The sequence below is a fragment of the Gossypium raimondii genome, chromosome 11, assembly GCF_025698545.1.
Source record: "Gossypium raimondii isolate GPD5lz chromosome 11, ASM2569854v1, whole genome shotgun sequence".
Classification (NCBI taxonomy): domain Eukaryota; kingdom Viridiplantae; phylum Streptophyta; class Magnoliopsida; order Malvales; family Malvaceae; genus Gossypium; species Gossypium raimondii.
Window position 1 is genome coordinate 45,768,407 of NC_068575.1, and position 24,481 is coordinate 45,792,887.

At 33.5% G+C, this 24,481-nt stretch overlaps 3 protein-coding genes and 1 long non-coding RNA gene across 8 annotated transcripts; 2 read left to right on the plus strand and 2 right to left on the minus strand.

Moving 5' to 3' along the window:
• Positions 1-898: 898 nt before the first annotated feature.
• Positions 899-4,880, plus strand: LOC105803625 (cytoplasmic tRNA 2-thiolation protein 2). 3 transcript variants are annotated; one of them, XR_001136510.2, is made up of 8 exons: positions 899-1,313; positions 1,434-1,782; positions 1,859-1,945; positions 2,704-2,825; positions 3,040-3,121; positions 3,473-3,867; positions 4,046-4,409; positions 4,682-4,880. XR_001136510.2 is itself a non-coding variant. In XM_012635913.2 (7 exons), the coding sequence occupies exons 1-7, from the start codon at positions 1,012-1,014 to the stop codon at positions 4,092-4,094; spliced, it is 1,386 nt and encodes a 461-aa protein (XP_012491367.1). In that variant the 5' UTR covers positions 899-1,011; the 3' UTR covers positions 4,095-4,880. The 3 variants fall into 3 exon arrangements, 2 of the variants coding, with proteins under 2 accessions (XP_012491367.1, XP_012491368.1); XM_012635913.2 differs by having other exon boundaries at positions 4,046-4,880; XM_012635914.2 differs by having other exon boundaries at positions 3,043-3,121; positions 4,046-4,880.
• A 1,656-nt stretch (positions 4,881-6,536) lies between these two features.
• On the minus strand, positions 6,537-7,785 carry LOC128034943 (uncharacterized). Its single transcript, XR_008191294.1, has 2 exons — positions 7,004-7,785; positions 6,537-6,899 (listed from the first exon to the last, which is right to left on the minus strand). It is a non-coding gene; the product is annotated as an uncharacterized LOC128034943 (long non-coding RNA).
• A 3,911-nt stretch (positions 7,786-11,696) lies between these two features.
• LOC105803624 (probable inactive receptor kinase At1g48480) lies at positions 11,697-14,665 on the minus strand. Its single transcript, XM_012635910.2, has 2 exons — positions 13,078-14,665; positions 11,697-12,637 (listed from the first exon to the last, which is right to left on the minus strand). The coding sequence occupies exons 1-2, from the start codon at positions 14,327-14,329 to the stop codon at positions 12,054-12,056; spliced, it is 1,836 nt and encodes a 611-aa protein (XP_012491364.1). The 5' UTR covers positions 14,330-14,665; the 3' UTR covers positions 11,697-12,053.
• Positions 14,666-21,687: 7,022 nt separating this feature from the next.
• Positions 21,688-23,744, plus strand: LOC105803623 (uncharacterized). Of its 3 annotated transcripts, none has more exons than XM_012635904.2 (2): positions 21,688-21,875; positions 23,019-23,744. In XM_012635904.2, exon 2 carries the CDS (start codon positions 23,028-23,030, stop codon positions 23,457-23,459), a length of 432 nt encoding a protein of 143 aa, XP_012491358.1. In that variant the 5' UTR covers positions 21,688-21,875; positions 23,019-23,027; the 3' UTR covers positions 23,460-23,744. The 3 variants fall into 3 exon arrangements, with proteins under 3 accessions (XP_012491358.1, XP_012491362.1, XP_012491359.1); XM_012635908.2 differs by having other exon boundaries at positions 21,694-21,875; positions 23,034-23,744; XM_012635905.2 differs by lacking the exon at positions 21,688-21,875 and adding an exon at positions 21,882-22,800.
• The last annotated feature ends 737 nt before the right edge of the window (positions 23,745-24,481 follow it).

Consider the following 24,481-nt stretch of genomic DNA (forward strand, 5'->3'; position numbering starts at 1 on the left):
TACCATTTTATAATTTTGCTTCCAAATAAATGTGGTCTTAAAATCACGGAATGTCGTGCTAGAAAAAATATCTGCCAAATTAGATCGTTATTTTATAAAGAAGAAATGGTGCGTTTCCAATAGGTTGACCTGTAGCGCTCCATACCCAGATCCGACGATCGAGTCAGGCATGGGGTGTCACAATTTCCTTTGAGAAATATAACATATGTTCAGTTCGTTCGTATTTTGCTTGAAAGCTTTTGGACGACTTGGTCATATATTTTCCCATTGTTAGGGGTGAATATTAAAGAAGTTGGCCTTCAATTAAGTAAGCATTGACTTTGAAATCCTCGTTAAAGAAAAGGTCTAAAAGTTATATGTGGCTTTAGGTGAAACCAAAAGCATAATAGAAGATGCGCGTGACTTTACATTAAGCAAAATTCTCGATCATCCAACGCAAATGCTCATTTCCGTTAGTCTTCTACCTTCTATGCGATCATTGGTGAGATAATGGCATGCATGTATGCTATAAAAGGAGGTAACTTTTTGTATGTAATTATGACATAGAAGCATGTCATACCATGTTGTAATTTTTTGAATTTGCACCTATAAGTTTAGATGATGGCTGGTTTTAATTCAATAATTGTAAATCATTGTATGAAATTAAAATGTTATATTGATTATTAATATCAAGTATCAGGTTTTATTCTATTTTTGATTTCGAATGTGTGTTAAATTGTGAATTGTTGATGCAATAATTTTATGAGGTTGGTAGCGTGGAATCAATTGCAAGTGTTGCTTTGTGATTACTAGTATAATCTCATTTTAAAAATTACGTTAGTCCCATGACTCAAACGTGAATATTTGAATAGTTTAGTGATTTAAGTTGTAATTTTTTTAAATTCAGCAGCAAAGTGTAAATTAATTAACGAGAACTTTTTCTTTTTTATGAAATAAGGGTATTGGGTAATTTGAGGCAGCTAAGCTATAGCCCAAACCCTAGGACGAAGATACAGAGCAAAAAGGTCAGTGATGGCGTGCAATTCGTCAACCTGCAATTCTTCCGGTTGCTATAAAGGGTACGTGGAGGAAGAACAACCTAAACCAAATACAAAAGCAGCGGTAAATGGGGGCAACAGTTGCCAAAACCTCTGCGTGAAGTGCAAGGTCAACGAACCCGTTTGCTGCGGTATCGGTGGGGAAAATTCCAGATTTTGTAAGGATTGCTTTAAAAACAATCTCTATGGAAAGTTCAAGCAAGCTGTTACTTATAACGCCATGATTACTCCTCCTGATAAAGTTCTCGTTGCTTTCTCCGGTGGACCTTCCTCCAGGTTTCTCTCTCACTCTCTCTCTCTCTCTCTCTCTCTTTTTTGAGGAAACTCTCTCTCTCTCTTAATTTGAAGGATTTGGGTAATTTTGCTCAGAATGTTTATTTATGTTTGTGGTTTTAGGGTAGTTTTACAATTTGTGCATGAGATGCAATATAAAGCGCAGAAGAATTATGATGCTAATAAAGACAAGTCTTTACCGGTTTTTGGTGTTGGAGTCGCATTTATTGATGAAAGTTCCACTCATTCATTTACTTCTCAACACATTGAGAAGGCAATTGAGGATATAAGATTAATTGTGTCAAATCTAGCCCCACCGTCGAAAGAGTTGTTTGTTGTTCCAATTGAGAGTATTTTCTCTTCAGATGGCATTGATGGTAAGGAGAGATTGAAGGAGTTATTAGATGCTGTTAGTGATGTTACTGGGAAAGAAGATCTTCTCAGTCATTTACGGATCTTGTTGTTGCAAAAGGTTTAATACTAAATTTTACCTTTAGCTGTGAATGTGTGGAAAAAGACATGGAAAATTGACTATTGTTTTGTTGTAGATTGCTTCTGAAAATGGGTACACTAGAATCGTGCTGGGATCCTGTACCTCAAGGATTGCTTGCCACGTCATTTCTGCCACAGTAAAGGTGTGTGTGTCTTTGTTTGGAAAAAGCTATTTCTATTTTCTATGATGAATGCATCAAACTTATTTTATCAGTATAGTAAAGCTTAAATGGTCTTTAGCTCAAGTTGTGAAGGGGTTATCTGAAGGAGCTTTGAGGTTGATTTGAGGTCCTATGTTACTCGGGCTTAGTTGTGAGCGTTGGATACGGGTATATGATCAAATTCGTCTAAGTTCATGTCCCCATATCCATGTGTTAGACACAAGGATTGAATATGAGGCGGAGCAGTATAGTTGTGGTCAATATCTTAGAAGGGTAACATGCTATCTAGAATTTGGAGTGGCAAATTGCTAGGCAGACTGGTAGATTAGAGGAGTTGCTGTAAATTGGTTCAAAGACTAACATGATAAGTGCGGTTGTAAAAAATTTTGACCACATTCTGGGAATTGAGGCTTTTGTGATTTTCTACCTTAGTCATTGGTTCTCATTGCTATTTTTTTGAAGTTAATGCAAAAAACATACATGAAATAAAGGTGGTTGTGCTCAGTACTGCAAACAAAAATATAAGTTGGAGAGGTGTAAATGATTATTTTTGACTTCTTATTAAACTAATTTTATATTATCTGGTTAGTAACAAAAATATATCACAAGTTCAGCTCTAGTTGGGTGAAATAGGCATGCCAGGGATCACTAGTCCCATGATCCCCCACCCTCCTGCACTGCTCTTTGAGTTCTCATTATGATTCACCACCTATCTAATTTGATCACTTCGCTCTTTTCAGGGTCAGGGTTATTCTTTATCAGCTGACATACAGTATGTTGATTCGAGATGGGAGATTCCTGTTGTGCTTCCACTTCGTGATTGTCCTGCACAAGAGCTCAACACCCTTTGCAGCCTTGATGGGTTTGAACCTTACCTTGTTCTTCATATTTGAATTTATTTTATGCATTAAGAAAACTTTTATATACTTTTAGTTGAATGTTCTGTTTTAATCAGGTTTACCTCCATTTTTCTCCATTATGTGACAATCATATAATTTCATGGAAGTATATCTGTGGTATATCTGACTAATCATCTGATTTATAACTAAATGATTGGTCTAAACTCATTTTGGCAGCAGTTTGAAGATAGTGGAGTTGCTTAATGGTCCATGCTCTGGCATCAATGGCCTGGTATCATCATTTGTTAAAGTGCTGCAGGTAGAACTTGTTGGAGTTTTCACATTTTATTATTCTGTATTGCTATAGTGCCTTTTTGGGGCATATTCTTTGCATAGTCTTTCAGTTATGGTTTATCTGCTCATGGATAGGCAGAGTGCTGTGTCTAATTGAGCAGCTAAATTTCACCTTTGCCCTCCGAACCCCAAAGGAGAGTTTCTTTAACCTCATTAATATACATGCCATCCAGGAGCTTATTTTACATAGAAAAGGAAATTCCATTAGTAGCTGTTGGACGTTTAAAAGTGTGACCATTATCAGTTTGTCTTTCTGTAAGTTCCTTTTAAGTGAACTAGACTCGTAGGTTCCTAATTGAAATGCTGTTTCTTTCAGGAAGAAAATCCTTCTCGAGAGTGCACAATAGTAAGAACAGCTGGGAAGCTCACTCCATTTCACTTCAACAGGGTTCCAGAAATCCATGACTCTAATGTTCCTTCGGCAACTCGTAGACATCAAAAGAGATATACTCTCAAGCCGAATGGATCTCTCTCATCCGACTCATTTTGTCCTATTTGCAACAGTCCACTCAAAAAATCAAACTTTCCATCAAGTTTGAGAAGTCATGGAAGTCAACAAAATCCAGATCTTTTTGCTTCTGCTTGTTCAAGTTGCCAGTTTCAGATACTTCCTAAAGACCCCTCATTGATGGAGGAATTTCTCTCTCTCCTACCGCAACAAATGATTACCAAAGCAAAGCATGGTGATCAAGGGAATTTCAGTTTGCTAAGGTGAGAAATTAAATTTTCATTAATACAAACTTTTTAAAAAAGTTAAGAGTTTATGATTCACGTCAGCTTCAAATTCATGACTTTGCTGCTCTAGGTGCATCTAAAAATAGTTTACATGCTGCATAAATTGTGATCTTACAAAGAAAAAGTATCATATTGCCTCTTCAAATGATTGTAGGGAGCAAATACAAGAATTTTTGTTTTCAGATGGCGAAAATGAAATTTAAATGAAGCCTGCTGTTCGCTGAGTTGTAACCATATTTTTTTCAATGGTTCTGCATAACTGGTTTTTGGGTTACTCCTGCAATATGCATGGGGTCCCAAGGGGATTTAGCGATTGTTGGCAAAAACCATCCTTTTTTCAGTGGTTCTTCAGTACCGGGTTTTGGGTTACTGCTGCAATGTGTATGGATAAGTAGTCCCAAGGGGATTTAGCGATTGTTGGCAAAAACCACCGAGGAAGATTACTAGCTAGTTGCTGCCATAAGGTTATTGGCTAACATGTTTCAAGGACTGCTGGGTCTGCATAATTGTTTGATGAGGTAAGAAGCATAATTGGCATTGTTATTCGTTGTTTCTTGTTGGTAGATGGGGAAGTTATTCGGGCTTTTTCATGTTGCTGATCTAACCATAACCTACATCAAAGTTTGTTTGAATTAATTACAACTAGTTCTTGCAACATGTTACACTTGAGTTTTTAAAATTAGAAGCGTCGGTCTTGGTTTTGCTTTAAGTCTGTAATTTTTTTAATAAAAAAAAATGAGGTGTTTTGAGCATAAGAGAACGTATTACATGGACAACCTTTTTCTTCCAGAAGACAGCAACAAACACGGCTCTGGAATCCCAAAAACAACAGGAAATCGAGTGGTAGACAATTGGCGCTGAATAGCGCATTCCATGACCATCAGTCCAAATAAAGTTAAATTCTGCTATCGGTCCCGATATTTTGTAAAAATTGTGGATTTAATCAATTTACTTTAATTTGATCATTTTAAGTCCTTGTGTTTTCTAAATTTAAAGTTTAGTCTTTCCTAAACAATAATTGTTACTCATTAATTTAAGTTTTGCTATTTTTGAAATATAATGTGTCAAATATATTATTATGTGTATTGTTTTGTCAATTTATTAGTTTATATATTACTCACTAAAAATTTAATTCATTAATGAATTAATGATCATTAGTTGCGTCAAGATTGAAGTATAAAAATTAAGAATGATTGAGCAGGAGAAAATGGACTAAAATTATTCTTGTACAAAAATTAAAATCGATCTGGTAAAAGTAACGCGACTAAATCCATAACTGTTTAAGCCTAATAAAGAACTTAACCTTCTAACAATATAGAGGATTGGACACGTGAAGCCAATCTTCCTCGTGAGCAAATGAAGCGGCGCGAAATGAAAAAAAATATGTGGCGCTTGTGGTTGTGTAAGACGTCGAGCATCAAACAACTCCATTACGGTCAAAAAGGTGTCGGTGGCGGCGATTCAGGTCTGGTCCCCTTTTTTGTTGATGCTTTGTTCCAAGGTGTGGAGCCATCAATACTAAAACCAAATGGAAGTCGAATGAACTGGGAACTAACTCCCAAATCAAATCTTAAACCCTAGAGCAAAATGAAGATGAAGATGAAGGGAGCAAAAACGCTCTCAAGCAAAGGAAAATGGAAAGAAGAAAAATAGCAAAAGACGAAAACAAGGGAATAAACAAACTAATCTCAGTTGAAATGGATAAGGAAAAACAGTTAAGCTGAGCGAAATGAAGGTCAAGGAGAAAAGAGAGTCATTCATGACAATGGGAGAAGGAGAGTAAAAAAGCAAGCCTATTCAATTTTTAAACTTGTTGAATATGGTTGTATGAATCTGTAAAATTAATCAACTAATTACAGTGGGGAAGTTGTTGTTTATATTATGTTTCCTGATCTATGCCCCATTTGCACATTAAAATCGCAGAATTGCTGTAAATAAAAAGGGAAAAAAAGAAGAAGCTAAATCCATTCATTGATATTGCTATCATTCCCCATTAGCCACCAAGAATTGAAGATCAAACCCAACTCCCGAGTAAACCAAAAGGCTTAAGCTTAAGAGTCAAGCACCCCTTAACTTGTTGAATCCTATCCAACCATGAACCATTGAAGCAATAAAAACTAGTAAAGCAGATGGCGAAGGTTCTGCTGAACATCTTTAAGGACTACTTGCAGCATATTATTGAGCTGAAAGCGTGGAACAACACAAATCAAATAATGAGATATTAAATACTTTCAATGTGATCTATTTTCCTTATTAAAGATATTTTTTCTCTAGAAGACTACAAGATAATCTCGACAATTTCAATCCTTATCGAAGGCTATTTTTGAGGAGATAAGAGATTCATATTAATTCTAACAAAGCAAATCACTTTATGCTTATTTAAACAAAGGCTTGTTTTTGTTCTACTGCAATTTCATTTTTGTTAATCAGCTTACAACTAAGCTTTTAAGAGAAAGACTCTGTCTTCGCAACGTGTTTCCTTGGCAAAATCATCGCCCAGATCATACTTCATTCTGGTCCTACCAAATGACTACTTATTCTTCTGCTCTGCCTAGGCATTAGATTTGGAGGTGAACTGTTTATCGTTTCACCCCTCACTGCAATTATATAGCATATGCAGCAAAAAACCAATAACAAAGCAATAATTGTAAACTAATTTGTCCTGTTAATATTAAAAAAAAAGTGTTGAGCTAAACTATTCCATAAATTGAATGAGAAATAGCACCCAAACTATTCAATTTTGTTGCTTTGACATCCCTGCATTGATGTAATGAATTCATCAAAAAGAAAAGGAAATATTCACTGTTGATTGCTAACCTTTTCCTCAGCATGTGATGCCCTTCAAAAGCATTATCTGGCATCTCACCATTTTCATAATCCAAAAAATCTCCAGAAGTACCATCTATTTTGTGTGGCCAGTATTTCCAAGAAATGTCATCTTCCCTTTCATGGGGAAAGCCATCATCCAGGTAGCTAACTTTAGCTTGTCAAGCATAGCTGTCAAATATCTTGTAGATATATACTTTCCTCAGAACAGGTTGCTGTACCAGTGCTATATAATTGAAAGTTTAACTCAATGAAAAGGGATAGAATTCTCTTGTTTTGTTACTACCTTTATCAAATGGCTGGATATTAAGATAAAGAACGGGCTGTTCTATGTTCCTTGAACTCTTCTTCAAGTTAATAGGAGTGCTAATGCTTATAGTTTCCCTGATAGTCCCATAATCTGCAAGGTTTACAACAGCAGATCCTAAAAGTTGACCCTTTGCCACCTTGTCCTTTCGAGGCTCATACAAGTAGAACTCTAAACAATTCTTCTGGCTACCATCACGGTTGGTGCTCTTAGAGATAAAGTTACTTGAAGCCTGAAAGACTAGAAACAAAGGACCCAGAACTCTTATCACTATTTTCCCATTGAAGCAATAAAGATTGAGCCGCTGTCAAAGACTGCAATGGTGTCCAAGGATTAATTTCCTTTACACATACAATGTAATAAACCTGATATGAGTCGCCTTTTCTGTTCTTAGTTCTTAGGCCAAGAACCATTGTTTGGTCTCTGAAGAAATAATGGCCTTCACTCTTAATCAATATGATCAATCAAAATGGCTTCATGTTTTTGAAAACCAGACATTAAATATCTGTATTTAGGGGAAAAGCATAATCAGAAACAGTATACATTGAAAGAGATTGAACAGGAATTACAGTGTTTAAAGCAAATGAAAAATGGAAGAAAAGAAAAAGACTTTGGCAGGAAAACCGACTCGCTAACAACCAAAGCAGAGAAGAGAAGGAACCAAATTGAACACAAAACGTGGGTCCAAATCATTCTTACCAATATACTCTCCATTCATCAAGTTCATGTATTCCAAATGTTTAATTTATTAAAGCAAAAATACAAAAAAAAGAAAATCAAATGTTTAATAATAACATTCTTTAGGCCACCCCGTATGGTCCAAACAAAGCAAACTTTGATCAGTAGAATATTGGTATGTGTTACCAAGTTTTTCCATGTATTTAGAGGGTCATATCCTCATATTGATATACGGATATTGGGTTAAGAATTGCCCTTCATTTCCGGATGCTTTGTGAACAGCGCAGTTCGAGCGAATTCTGTTTCTTTGGAATACTGCTTTTTTTTTTAAATCTTTTTCATTTGCTAACTGTTTATTTCAAAAGTTAATGAAATATGAACTTTATTATCTGTTACCTGATTCAAAATTTGGCTAAAACATCCATGCTACAAGTAGAAAATTATCCTTAAACATTTAAGGGCTGCCTTTCGATGATGAGCTGGAGCTACCTTTATCAAATGGCTGGATATTAAGATAAAGAACGGGCTGTAATAAATAATAACCACCAAACATGCTTGGCCGTAATAAAAGAATACTATAGAAGTTAAAACCCTAATGCTGTATGATTGAAAGTTATAGTTTGAGGAGTGCAAAGCACAGCAAACAGAGATTTTATGTTAGTCATATGCATCTCCTTCATCAAGTCTGTTTGACTTAATCATAATAATGGGAATATATCTTGCAGCAGACTATAATAATGGGAATATATCTTGCAGCAGACTATCATTCTTGTTCTCTGTGTCAGTAAGTACTATTTTGAACTAGTTCTTTTTTACACACCTTTTCTCATATTTAGACAGCATTATAGTGTGGAAGGCTTCTCTGGTGCAACATGTCAATTTTTTTTTTTTTTTGCTTATATGTTTCATCGAAGGGCAGCTTGCCAAAAGAAGTATCACTTGACAAGGATGGGAGTGAATCTGTTTCTGGATCGATAAATGAAGGGAATGATGAGGAAACTGAGATTGCCTCTTTTACTGATGAAGATGATCTTTCCTCACATTCATCTCCGACTGTTTCTTCATCTGTTTTTTATTCTTCTAGGGAGTCACATAGCCAACATGAGAAGGTATTTAAATTCATTATTCTCCTTTCGTTGTTTATTTCCAGTTACGTTGAATTGTCTCTATAATGTCTTTGAACAGAGGTTTGAAATTGGGTTGGATTTAAGATTTCTGAAATTGATTTGGCAGACTTTGGTTCTTGAAGCATTACCATAATTTACATTTTCATGCAACTAAGAAATGCTTTAACAATTCTAGATTCTGCTCTTGGTGGTGTTATTATTTGATGCACATGCATCTTTCTGAAAAGCTAAAAAATTATCAGGATTTTTATGCTTTAGTTTAGTTTTTATTGTATAATTAATATAGGGAAGGGGAAGCAAACTTGGGACCATTTTTGGGGTAAGATATGGCTGGCAATTAGGCCATACCTCAGCTTGAAAATTGCTAGGAGCAATAAGTTGAGCAACATTGCAGTGATAAATTTGTAGGGGAGCAATATGATCCCTTTTTAACCACTACATAAGCCAATGTCTGTTTTGGGCAGTCACTCAGATTGCATTTCCTTAGGTACGATCATGCTTCTATTCTAGGAGGACTGTAATAGTTCTGGTTAATTTGGTGGCTCATAGCTGTCATCCTAGCAAAGCTAGTATTTCTGAATGTTTAATAGCAAGTCACTGTTGACTACAGATTGGATTGGAATCAGCAAATGGTGGTATAAGAAGGCTTGGGCTCAGTCTTCCTTCTGATGGAACATCTGTTGGTGTAAATTTTGTTGCAGAGAGGAAGAGAAGAACAGAGAAGAAAATAAAAAAATTTTGTGAATAATGGAGAAGGCTTTTTTTTTTTTTTACCTTCACACACACATCCTTTTTAATTAAAAAAAAAAAACTTTACAGTTGCCAAACACAAGAGTAGCATAAAACATAAAGTAAAAAAAAAATTATAGCAGAGAAAACTAACAGCAGCCGATTACTAAAGGCCTAAAGCAACTGACAAAATATATATTTGATTTCCAATATCAAACTCAAAATACATCAACATCTGCAAACTCAAGGGTAAGTCCAGTTGTTGAAGCATTCAAGCAAGTAAATGGGAATACATCTCATTTATCTTCAATGTACTTGTCCTCCAATCCTAAGAATCCTGTAAGTCATCCCATGGGTAATGTTTCTTCCTCCTCGGAGGCATGTGTCGCTGTTCCAGTAGATGTGAACTTGAACTCCCATAGCAAAAGAGAGGGAGCTATTAGCTATTAATACTACATTTTACTCGTGCTTTTTCAATACAGTTTAAATAATGCATTTAAGCGCATTCGGATCGACAGCTTTTAAGTTGTAATAGTCGCAACGATGCCAACTAAGTTAAGGACCAATCATCATGATGATTTATACTTTTTTTTTAGTGAATAATGATTTATATGTTTTAATGTTTAAAGAAGTAGACTTTACATTTTTTTGATAAATGTGTTTAGATTTAAAACGTATTATTTTATTTTATTTTTAATATCAATAGAAGATAGTTTTTCAAAAAATCGTACTAATAACCTATTATAAAAGGAAAAATATCAAAAGATAAAATAGAAAATTTTAAGGAAAATATTATATTTTATAGATGCTTAATTAATGCCCATATTACAAGTATTTCATGCACAAAATAAAGACATTCATTTATCAAAGTAATGAACAATGAATTGTTACTTATACTTTATTATGAGAGTTATGAACATCATAACACCTGAAATATAACATCTCTTAATTTTATCTTTCAACATTGAATTTATCATTTTAAATATTTTTATTTATAATATTTGTCATATTTATAAATAAAAATTTTAATTTTACTAAAATATTTAGTTAAATAATTTACTTGATAATAAAATTTATTATAAGTATAATAAGAATTTTGATTCTATTAAGAAAAACTTTAAGTAAATAATTTACATAATAAATAAATAAAATTTAATTTTATATTAAATTACTTTATATTTAAATTATTATGACTGATGGAGTCTTAGCTCGATTGACATCAACATCGTTCTCCATAAATTTGAATTTAACTTCTTCTTTTTTGTTTAACTTCAAAATTAATTATTTATACTTGAATTTCAATTCCAGTTAGAATTAAGGTTTTTTTAGTTGTAATTAGATTTATTTAAAAAAAAAAAAACTTGATTTTACTTTGAGTTGCTCAAGAACTCGAGTAAACTTCATAATAATAGAATAAATTTTTTTTTTTTAAAAGTCAAATCTGATTGAAATGAGAAATAGTTGATTTACGGTCCCTGATCTAGATCTTTTAAACCAAACTCAACAAATCGAAGTTTGAAGCAAAAGCAAAAGCAAAAGCAAAAGAACGTAAAGCAACTTAAATTACAACTCAGTTTGAACAAATCAAAGTTGCATCACAAGCAAAAGCAGTCCATTGGCAACCCACATTTCTATTTCACCCATGATCTTACTTACTGATATCTAAGTGCTACTGATTAAAGACAATAACATTGCTTCAAAAACCAGACACTATGGTTAGAATTGATTTTATCAATTTATTTGCTCAGTACTACCACTTTCTCTAAGGCATGCGGTAATGTATTGGGACTTGGGAGAAGGAAAAGGCAAAAAAAGAAAAATCTAATTAAAAAGAAATATTATAGAATCTATGCTATTCCCCTTTTTATCTGTTTTAGGAGCCAACCAACTTGGCAAACATGGATGCAAAGAACCCAAAAATAAAAGGCAAGGAAAGGCATTGAGATTGGATTATGTAAACCCCCCTTTTGTTCTTTATTGGGGTTAGCTACAAATAAAAGCATGCAAGGATTTGAAGAGAAAATTCTTTTGAAAGATGAAATACCAACAACTTAATATGATGCATTCAAACAAAAGTAAACAATCTTAGCTCTATCCTTTATGATCAAACATTTTTCATGTTCAACAACGAATCTTCATTTCAATGAAGCAAATCTTGCGCTGAATCATCCATTCAAGCCAAATGGTATAGACAGTTATTCACATTCACACAATCAAGTCAAAATTACAGGGAAACGCCAAGAATGTTGCTATGAATATGGGCAATGTAAGAGGAATATATCAAAGGAAAAATGAAAAATGCAACTGTTTCTTATAGATGATGAACCTAAGAATAAACACGCAACGACAACTCTATCTATGCGAGCAATGAAAATAGACAAAAGAAATAAAAGATTGCTGATTGTTTTTCCCAGTCCTTTTACTGAAAGACGGTGGAGCACCTGTAAGAACTGAGGAAGCCTGCTGGGAAGAGATCCATAATATGCATTGCAGGTTTAATGAGTCTCTTTCTCTGAGTTGGAGCGACAGAGATCCTCGATTTGGTTCATCACCTCGGCCATTGAAGGACGCTTGTCAGGGTATTGAGCGGTGCAATTAATGGCAAGCTGTAAGAGCTGGACCATATCATCCTCAACATTCTGGTATCTCAGAAGTTCGACGTCGAACACCTCAGAGGTCCAGTCCTCTCGAACTATGGATTGGACCCATCTTGGGAGGTCTATGCCTTCCTCGTTCAATAAGGCATGTGTTGGTGCCTTTCCAGTAAGCAGTTCCAGAAGCAATATACCAAAGCTGTAGACGTCAGCCTTTTGGGAAACCTTATTTGTATCTGTCACTTCTGGAGCACGATAGCCATCAACACGGTTGGGAGTCGATGTGGGGCCAGCAAGCTGAGCAAGACCAAAATCAGATACTCGAGCTTCGTAGGATGTAGTAAGTAGGACATTTGATGATTTGATGTTTCCATGGGAGATTCCAGGGCCCTTGGAATGGAGGTATTCAATGCCTCTGGCAGCTCCGAGGGCAATGCCGGACCTTGTGTCCCAATTCAATGGAGTCCTTCCAGATCCTCTGTTACCTGAATAGCAATAATGATGATGCAGAATAACAGTTTCAAATAAATTATAAAAGAAAAACTTAAAGAGGTAGAAATTTTGGGGTTTTTTTCCTAGCAGCTAAATGCGTGGCAAATGATGATAAACAGAACGGTACATTTGGGATTCAGAAACTTTTATCAGATTCTCGTTAAAGCCAAATGCCAATTCATTTATATAAGATACAACAAGTAAATTGAGCAACTATGAACTTTATTTTCACAAGCTACTTTGTTTATCAAAAAGATGTAGCTCAAGGAAATTTGAAAAGGGAATGTTGGCCGCCTACATGAATTGATTTTTACAATAAGCATGATTGCTACATAGATGCATAGTAAGATTCTATTTCTGGCAATCAAAACAAAGAACAGCAATGATAACACCATCAACAAAGCAAGAAAGATAGTGCAAAAGAAATACTCACCATGTAAAAGTGAAGACAAGCTGCCCATAGGCATGTAATCATAAACTAGAAGTTTCTCATCTGCACTAAAGTAGTAGGCCCTTAATGGGACCAAGTTCTGGTGATCCATGGAGCCGACTACCTCAATCTTCTCCTTGAATTCCTTTTCCGACACCGTCACATCCTTCAACCTCTTCACTGCAACAACCACTCCCATTTCTAAAGTGGCCTTATACGCGGTCCCGAATGTTCCCTTCCCCAATACCTCAGCAGATGCCCTTAACAAATCCTCCAGATCAAATACCCTCGACGCCTTCCCGAAAAACACCAGATTCTTAATCCCACTACTCTTAGCTTCTTTATTGACTACCCCAGATAACCCACTGCTTCTATTACCACTCTCCCCTGCAGGCTTATCTCTTGGAATTTCAACCACAGCCTGTTTTGGAGGGGCAACATCCCTTTCCTCCATTTTTTTACCACTCTTTCTTCTACATAAGCAGATCAATAGAATCAGAATCAATAAAATACCAAGAACACAACCAATGACAATACCAGCAATTGCTCCACCAGACAATTTACTGCCACTACTTTCAGTCCTATTACAAGGAACCAAAGGCTTCCCACATAAAGAATTCCCTAGAAAAGCACTTTGAGGCTTATTTGATAACCCTTTTGGGATTGAACCATTTAACTGATTAAAAGAAACATTGAATTGCACAAGTGAAGGCACTTTAATATCAGGGATCGACCCAGATAGATGATTGTTCTCCAGATATAACGTACCCAACCTAGTCAAATTGTTAACACTCTCAGGGATCGAACCAGTGAAATTATTGCTTGCGAGATTAAGCCTTATAAGGTTTTGCAAAGAGAACAAGAACAGAGGAATCTCACCAGAATATCGATTCCCTTGTAAGTAAAGGTTTCGAAGAGAAGTAAGCTTGGCAAAATCAGCAGGGATAGACCCAGAAAGAGCATTGAAACGAAGAGAAAGAGTTTGAAGCTGCGTTAAGTTGCCAATACCACTAGGAAGCTGACCTGAAAGTCCCATTCCAGGGAGTCTTAACTCGACGACTCTGTTCTGAGAACAGTTTACACCAGTCCAAGTACATGGACTGCTCGAAAGATTCCATAAAAGCGTGCGTCCACCAACAGCTCTTCGAAGTGCCACCATGGCTGCCCTATCAGCAGCTAGATCTGAACCCACAGTCACCAACCAAGTTGCCCATAACAACAAGGAGAAACTGATTATACAACGAATTGGCTTCATTCTCTTCCTTTTCTTCCTCTAGAACAAAAAAGGGTCAACAAAAACAACAGAATTTTGCTTTGATTCCCAATGCTGCAAAGGGTTTTTCAAAGGTTAAAAGATTGAAATGAAGATGGGATTTTCATGGCTGATAGTTATTTGAAGCTCTGGAGATTGCTGTACATGAATTGTTAAAGCTTTTCAAAAAAAAAAAAAACCCTTCAATTCTTTTCTCTTTTTTTACTGAGAATTGAAACTTTTAAGAAAGTTTATGAAATTCAGATTCAAAAAAAGAGAATTAAAGTTGTTGAAGAGCATTCACAGATAAAAACCCTGTGGAAGAAAAAGAAGGCGCTTGGCTGGCTACCTTCCCTTTTTTTTTTTTTTACTTATTAATTAAAAATATTTGACCTTTTTTTGTAAGGTAATAAATCCAGTGATTTACGTATGATGTAATTTCAGAAAGCGTTATGTCCGCTTCGATAATTTCAATTTTATCAGCTTCGGGTCGGATCCCTTTTCTTGCATTAATGGGTCATATGATTTTATTAGTTATGTTATGGTTGGTTTATTTAGTAGAGCTGCTGCTATTTTTAATAATCTCGCAAAGGGACTTTAAAAAGTTGGATGGAGAATTAAAGGGAAAATAAAAACAATAAATTTTTGTGTTTTGTCGGTTGGAACATCGAATAAAACTTTAGGTAGGGTGAGCTTTCAACTGTTTTATTAGTCATTAATTATTATTTTATTAGAATATTTATATTAATGAATAAAAATTAAATAAAGAAAAAGGAAATAAATCTTGACTGGATCTCTGACTCTAAATCATTACTTTCTAATCCTGACCCAAACCCTTTATCACGTTATGCATTAAACTTTAATAAACAATATAATAATTATTTTTAATATGTACATTTAATTTTGAAATTATACTCTCAAATCTTAGTCAGCCCTTAAAAATTCCAGCAAAGATATTACCAACTGTATTGTTCCAGCTCATACCTTATATCCTTTTTTTATTCGAGTATTTATGTTAAGACATTTGTATAGAATACATATGAGTTTAAGACTATGATTTTAAATATAAAAAAGAAAAACTTATCAAAATGTTTGGTATAGTAGTTATTCACCGCATTTTTTTATTATGAGGTCACAGTTCAATCTCTACCCATGAGAATAGAGCACGTTTCATAATCAAGTGTTTATCTCTTACAAAAACACTTATATATAAAAAAGGCTCTTAAAAAATTAAAATACTAGCCTCAAATATCTACCTGTATTTGATATTGCCTACCCTAATCAAAGTATGATATAAATGCATCACCTCCTTGCATATAAATTGCTACTTTTGACCAACCAAAACCCTTTACTAAAACTTATAACAATACAATATTGAACACATAAATTATTATATTTTTTAGATTTTTTCATGTTCATTTACGGTTCATGTTCAAAATTTATGGTTGTTTCTTCCAATAATGTTGTTTTTAATGTTCGAATTTATTATCCCCACAATAGTGTAATGTGTTTTACTATTAAAATCTTTTTAATACGAATTATTAATATTAAAATTTATAAAAATATGCCGATTGAGTCTTAACTCAATTGGCATGAGCATGGTTATCAATGCAAGATAACATGAGTTCGAATACGCTAAAACGTATTATTCTCCTATTTATGTGATGGGAGGGCAGAACCTATAACAAGGTTATTTAAAAAATATTATAAAAAAATAAAATGGTAGTATATAATTAAAATATAACAAAATGTATAAACATGAGTGTGAAATTACCACAAATGGATAGCAAGACTAGCTTAAAAGAGAGCTAAAACGTGATGGAGTGTATGTAGCAAAAAAAACGTGAAGGTGTGTGCGCCTCTAGAGCCGAATCCCGAAAACGACGTGGTTTGGTTATGTTCAAAATTCAAAAACAGAACACTCTGAAAATTCCCCCTCTCCTTGTTCATGTTGTCTTACACTCCAACCAATTTCCACTAAGCTCTTAAGAAAAATCGCTGACAGTGATCTTTTCAACCATCGTACTAATTAGATTTAAAAACGTTTGGTTACCTCACGTAATAATATAACTGAAATTAAGTGTTGGTTGAATTGAAAATTGGTAGTGTTATTAATTTGGTGAGAGATAAAAAAATTTAGTTAATTTATAAATTAGTACCAATAAGTTTAACTAATTTTTATGATTTTTTTGTTTTTACATTTTAAAATTTTAATAATTTATTTGCTTTAAATCGAATGGACGGATCAAATTGAAAACCTTATTTATTACATAGTATTAAAATAGTTTATTATACTATTAAAAATAGACTTAGCTCACAATTTGATCTAAACATTTTTGTCTCACTTTGACACTTAAATTTTAATTTTCGTCTCAGTTTACTTTAAAAAATAAAAGTTGCCAATTAGAATGTAATACATGCCACATTCTTATTGGATGCCAGCAATTTTTTAGTACTAAAGTCGGACCAAAATGATAATTTAAGTACCAAAGCGAAACAAAAAAAAAATTAAGTAACAAAGTGGGAAAAAAAGTATAACTTAAAGGTCAAATTGTGAATTAAACCTAAAAAATAATTAGTACAAGTTCAAGTGGCAGCTTAAAAGTGGGTGGTTGTGTGCATATGTATGAAGGTGTTCCCACTTTGTTGAGCTCGTTCCCCTCCAGTGGTATGTAGTTGTTCATAAGGTGCAAATGTTGAGAATTCTTTGATAGGTGATTAGGGATTGCAAAAACTAAACCATCCAATGGATTATGAATTGATCTACTTCGAAATAAATGTTTCTTTTTTAAAAGTGGATTTGAGGCAAGGCGGTAGTGAATTTTTTTTTTTTTTGGATAGTGAGTATGGAGCAGTTATAGCAATTGCTTGCCCACCTCGACTTGCACCCCTATATGAAATTACTATTATATCATTGTATATATAATCTATTAAAAAGGTAAAAATGTAATAACGTAATATAGAAAAAAAATTTATATATTTTATGTTTACTCTTTTTTACATAATTATGTTTAAACATTTACTTGAATTTAAAAATATTAAAGATAAGTAGCAAAAGTTAAATTGAAGCAAAGTGGGGTGAGATGAGGATGGATGCATCCAACATCGAGAGAGGTGGTTATAACAGCCCATTTTTTAGTGATGTCGAAAATGGTAGTTTCGAAGCCCCATTTTTTATGTTTGAGTTCATAAATAGTATTATTTAATATTTACAAGAGTGGTATTAAAGTTTGGTCTCTTAATTTTGTCAATTTGGTAGTTAATTAAAGTATAAGAACTAAATTGTAAAAGTTGTAAAAGTTTATCACTATAAATTTTTAAATTGACAAAGGACCAATTGAGCAATTAGACAATTATTATATAGTAAATCGACTGTGGATGGCAATATAATCCACCAACTTTGCTAAATAAGTTTAAGTTTAATTAATTAATGTTCAATTAACTAATTAGGATTAATTAGAAATTAATTAAGTATAAAAGACAAAAATCAAAAGAAAAGAAAGACAATTTTTTTTCATCTTCACGAAGCAAGCAAAAGTATAAAATAGGGTTTGGAAGCTTCAAACTTTCGGAAATAATTAGGTGAGTTTAATTTAGTTTTTTGTTGTAATTTTTATATTTTTAAGATCGTGAGAACTTGATTTAGTTAGTCAATGCACCAATTTGTAAAACTATTAAAGTTTCAAAAATTCTATTGATGATTTTTAAAAGAAATTGGTGTTAAATTGATAGATTTTAAGCTTAGATGTGAAAATGACTAGATTGTAAAGTTTAATTGTTAGTTTTTTAACATAAAGACTAAAGTGAATAGATTTTGAATTTCATGTGAATTTTTTGTAATTATTGATAGTAGAGGGTCCTAAAAGATGTAATTGAGATCTGTTTTGAAATCGAAACTCAAATTTGAAAGTTATTGCAATTTCGGTTTTAGGGACTAAATCGAATAAAATGCAAAACTTTAAGGGCATTCAAAAATTAAATTGAACTGATTCATGCATATAATAGGATATTATAAATTGTTTGGAATTGATAAATTAATCTGAATTATTGTTTAGATTGAGAATTAAACCAAACCGAAAATAATTGAGGAAATGGCAAAATTTTCAATTAGTCCTTACAAATTCAGCTTTTTTTTTACTTGACCAGTTAAGATTATACGGTATGATTGTATTTAAATTGTTATGTATTTGAATTATGAATAAGTGTTTGTTTGGCTGAAATTTGGATTGTTGCGATTTGGTATAATAGGAGAGAACTGGACTAAATTGTGAAGATATGTTTTTATATGTGTTGAAAATGTCGGATGCACTTAGTAAATATATTTTGCACACTGATATAGATTGGTTACTGATAATTATAGAGATCCAACATTTGTTGCAAACTTAAAGATACATGTGACACAAGTTTGCTCGGACGAGTAACTTGATGTCGTTTTAAATGTTTAGTCCGAACAAGTAACCTTACATGTATGTTTTCAGCTTGGCCAAGCAATCGAATTTGCCATTAATGGTTTATCCCAAAGCAGTAATCTGACACAAATATATGTTTAGCTCAGACGAACTTTTAGTGTGTTGAAGATACACGCCTGGACTAGTAACTTGATCTCATTCTAAAGGTTTAGCCTAGACTGGTAACCTAATACGAATATATGTTTAGCTCAAACGAGCAATTGATATATCAAAGATATTTGTGACACAGGTTTAGCCTAGACTGTTAATCTGATGTTGTTTAAAAGGTTTAGCTCAAATAGGTAACTTGACATGTGTATATATACTTAGCTCAAACGAGTAACTAGGTATCAAGATTCCTGTGCATGATATGAGTTTGATGTATAAATTTAAAAATATTGAATTGAACTTGAATATTGATTTGGAGTAATGGCATGAATATATATATGATTTCAATATCCATTGATTGAAAATGTGATTGAAAATGTGATATTCAAAATGACATGAATTCGTTTGATATATGATTGGGATTTCTATATGGTTTGAATTCATGATAAGCTCACATTATTGTCGTTGTAATTTTCTATGTTTAGATAATCTATGTCAAGCTAGTAGCTTATTGTGTTTGAATTGAAATTTTAAGGTAAGTTGTTGTTTAAATACCTATGAACTTACTAAGCATTCGATATACTTAACCTATTGTTTTTCCCTTTACCTATAGATTACCAACTTCTGGAATGTGTATAGTGAACCGACAAAAAGCTCACACAATCCCGTTTTCAAATTGTTAGCTTTTTAATTGTTTTGAGTTCAATTTTGTGACATGTATATAGGTGTTTATAGATGTTAACTTGAGAATGATAGCTATAGTTTGAACCCTAACTAATGTTTGATTTTGGGAAGGCTAATGTTCATATATATATATGTATGTGTGTGTGTGTGTGTGTGTGTTTTGGTGACGTGTTAAGCTATATGTATGGCATATTTGGGGTATGAATTAACATGATTATTTGATGGTATTGGATAGATAAATGCATGATTGAATAGGTTGGAATTGAATAAGTTGTAATGATATGTTTACATGCCAAATTGAAGTATATTGGATTGTTTGGTTTGGAATGGATAATTGGATTGTTTTAGCATGTGTTTGGGATGTTTGGTGCAGGTAAAGTTGTGCATTGTGCACAAAATGAATGAATTAAGGTGTAAGCTTGAAATAGGTATCAAATGACCTAAATTTTATCGAAAACAAAGTACACATCTGGATGAGCAATTTTCTTTGCCACAATGTCAACCGACAGTATGTCACGTCACGATGTCTAGTGGCCTAAGGTCACAAAGTAAAGGAAGTGACATCGGGACGTCACAATGTCGGTTTTGAATTTTCAAAACTTAGCAATTTGGTCCTATTTCATGCTCGGGTCAACAAAAGGACTTTTGTAAGCTCAATTAAGACTTAGATTTAATTGTGGATCATAATATGATTGTGTTTACAGTATGATTGAATGTTTGAATGATTCCTTTACTGTGTACTTGACGATAGTTGCTATGGCAACAAATGTGACATCTTTTAGCTCGGATCCGATGATCAGGTCAGGCAAGGAGTGTTACAATGGTAGTAATTTTCAAGATTATACATTCATAATAGAGCGGGCGGGTAATAGTGCAGAGCTTGTTAGCTGTGGAGTGGTGGTGGATTTAGCAATATTCGCCCCGCCTCACTCCATTGCCATTCCTATAAGTGACTGTATGTGTACATACGATTTGCCTTTTCATACACCCAATAAAAAGCTCCCACTTTTTTAAACTCACGGCCCTTTTAAACACTCAAACTTTCAATAGAGTAGAGAGACAAAACCTTCCAATATAAACTATTGGACATGTCAAAAATACAAATACAAATACAATTATGGATATGACTATGATTAGCAAGAATCTTAAAAATAAAAAAGTAATCATGAAGAAAATAAGGAAATATAATTTAAAAAAAACTATTCAAAAAAAGTATTAATGCATGAATTTTTTTTCTCCAAGTTGTTTGCTTCTTCTTTTTTGTTTTTCTCAACAACAATGCTAACCTCCGGGCTGGCTATTGCCCGCTTTTTTCTTCCTCCCACCAACTTTCTCTTTCTTTCTTCTTCTCATTCATTCCATGTGCCTTCTCTCTTTTCAATGTACAGACCTATTTTATGGTTACCTTTGTTGTTTTCACAAGTTGTGATAGACAAGTAACGGTGCCTATCATTGCTAACACTCCACCGGCCACCAGTGATTTCTCTTGAAAAATTAGTGACTTTTCGTCGACTTCTTTATCTGTTTATGCTTTGATAGTATTTCAAAATTATAAATGATTTCACAAGTCAATTTGGACCCGTGTTGTTTCAAGTTTTATATTTTTTATTTGTTTTCTATTGTTTAATAAGTTTTCACTTTTAGAAGCTTCTGTTTGCTCTTGTAGCACATTTTTTAGTTTTGATTTTGCAAGTGATTTTAGGGATGGTTTTGTCGTTATACTCTCCAGTTTGATGGATGCTCGGTTCTTTTATTGATTTTTGCCTGACATTTTAGACCATTCGAGGTTGATTTTCTTATCATATTAAGTACTTGCAATCACTTTAGATATGTCGTGCTTGAATTATGACTAAAAGCTAATTGTTAATGTGTTATAATGTTCTATTGATGCTGAAAATGAAGTCTTTATTACTTTGATAGAGCTTATTCTTTAATGTTTACTACTACTTTTATTATTTTTCCTCAAATTACATAATTTCCAAGAATTAATTAATTTTCCATTTAGTAATATAATAAAGTTAGGACGAAGTTAGCTATCAAAATGAATGGTAAGGGTCAAAATATATATTAATTTCTATATAAAAATCAAAGTTTTCCCTTTGTCGTTTCCAAAAGTCGGACAACGAACTCAATTAATTCCTTGTACTCAAATATATAAATATATACTGTATACACATACACATACACATACACATATACTATCTTTCCCCAATCCCAATCCCAATCCCAATCCCAATCCGTTTGATAAATAATCGAATCCCTCTAATTCCCAGCTTCTGAACCCAAGCTTGCTGTGCAAATTTCCTAAGGTAATTTTCTGTTTGATGAATTCCCATGTCAATTTATGGCTTCTTGATGCATATTTGAATAATGGGTATTTTACAATTTTCTTTAGTATTTAGGATTTCACCCAATTCTAGTATAGTTTTTGTTAACGTTAAGTGCGAGTTGATTTGTTCTAAAAAGATGCTTCGAAATGGAGAGGGTTTTGAAATCGGGTTGGTGCAAAGCTCTATTTGTGATAGATTTCTGGGATTTCTTTTACGTGTTATAAATGAATCAAGGAATAGTTCCTTGACAATGTTTTCTAGTTCATGTGAAAGTCGATTGGAATTAGGCCATCACTGATCCGATTAGTTTCTGCAGTATTTGATTCTAATACCTATTTGTTTCTGAACTGTTCAAAGTCTCGTTGGGGACAACGATATTGATTTGAATCATCCACCAACATTTTTGAATCCTTCTTATGCCTAAAATGCATGGGGCCAGTTAGGAGGGAGATGATATACTACAACTTCAATCCTATCCTGGTAGGCATGACATACAGTACGATCACCGTTACCTGAATTCTGAATTGGATCGTATCATCCCAAGTGGATTGTTTGTGATCCAATTCATGAAGCCTTATGTTCTAGTTTTTGGCTTCTCATCTCCCAGATAGTATAGGATTCATGAAATGTTTTAGGTTCCAATTAGTCGTATTGTGTTTGTACTAAGTGAATTGTGGAATACTGCCTTTTAAATTACGTTCCAGACAAGTAGTGATTTGCATTCTATTTCCTGTTGCTTGTATTGGATCGATCTGCATTCCAAGTAATACTAGGCATGATACAATGCATTTTTGTATATTACTTGGACTGATAAAACATTAACAAGTTGTTGCCTATATGCATATTACTCGGACTTCTTGAGTTACGGTCGTGGATGTCGAATATGGATATATGACTGAAACGGGTATGTTGAAATTTATATTTTTAATTTTTTTTTCATATATTTGGAGGAACATATCCCTACTCCCATTTTTGAACACCCACCTGACATAAGTGTCAAACACTGATTTTTTTTCAAAAAAAAAAAGTCGGAGCAATATAATCTTATATCATTTATGATTCTAGCTTATATATGCTTTTATCAGTGAAGACCCATAAACTTTTCTCTTGTGGTGTTTCCAGCCTTGAGAAATGCAGGATCATCCAAGGATGCCACCGTCGGAGCAAGGTTTGAATCCGAAGTCACGGAAGAAGAAAAGCTCGACAAACAAATCAGCATTGCTTCCGATAGAACGGAATGATTTCAAAGAATCTGTACCATCAAAAACAGGGAAAAAGACATCCAAAAGGAACTCGAAGAAAGAAATGTCTCCAGTATTTCAACAACCAGAGAGATCGAATTCGGATTCATTACCGGAGTCTTCGACATCGGGAAACGAATACCGGGCACTGAGGAGAAAGTATTTGCTGCTAGAGGAAGAAAGCTTTGCAATGGGTAAAGAAATGAAAGAAGTGGAAGATGAAGTGAAGGCACTTGAAGATGAGAAGCTTGCCCTGCTGGATCAGCTTGTTGTATTAGAGGGTCTGATTGATCCATCAGAGATGCAATCTCAGGGAGTTTAACTGTAATAACGAACTTTTCTGTTCTTTTTTTTTTTTTGGGGGGGGGGGGGTAATTGTTGTTCCAAATTACATGCTTTGTATATTGCTTTGGGATACAATCCTTTAAGATGGAGTGTTGATGTTTGATCTGCTGCCCTGGTCCTACTTTCAAGTGCATTTAATTGATGTAAAAAATAGATGTTAAGAAAACCAATAATATATATACACTAGCTTATATTATAGTATAATTATGAGTGAAAAATTTTATATGACAAATATAATGAAATCAAATGATATTATCTTTTTTATGTTGTAGTCGATTGAGTGTTAACTTGATTAGTATGGGTATTATTACCAATGCAGGAGAATGTGCACAGAAATATATTATCTTTTTATTTATGGGTTGGGGAACGGTTATACATTTTGTCAAAAAAAATAATTAAAGCTTATAATGAAAATATTCAAAATAATAATTATGTTAAAAGGTTAAATATCATCGTAACTAAGTTTCTAAAAGGTTACTTTAAATATTTGAATGAAAACTTTCAAATAATTGTATATTTAATTAGTATCAAGACAAGTTAAAAATTAAAACACCCCATTGAATTTTTTCTCAAAATCAATTTGAATCAAACCATTATCATTCTTAAATAGAATTTTTATATTTTGTTGCGAAAAGATAAAACCAAACCTATCAGTCAAACTATATACACACACATTTGTATGATTCTCTAAAAACCCTTTCAAATACATAAAAAAATGTAAAAAGAATACAACAGAATCATTTAAAAAAAAAATGAACATTAGTTCGTACAAGAAACATGTGTCCATGGAGGGTCGGATCCGGTTCAAAGTGACAACATTTCCTAGAGTCACAACCTTGTCGTTCAGAATGAAGAAATAACCGTCCTTCTCCTCTTGAAGGATAAGGAACTTTTTGTGGACTCCTAAAATAATGTATTTAAGTGGTTGTAGCAGAGTCTTCATGTTCATTCCTGAGGTGTCTGCATAACTGCTTGGATAAACCCTCGAAGTTGCATTCA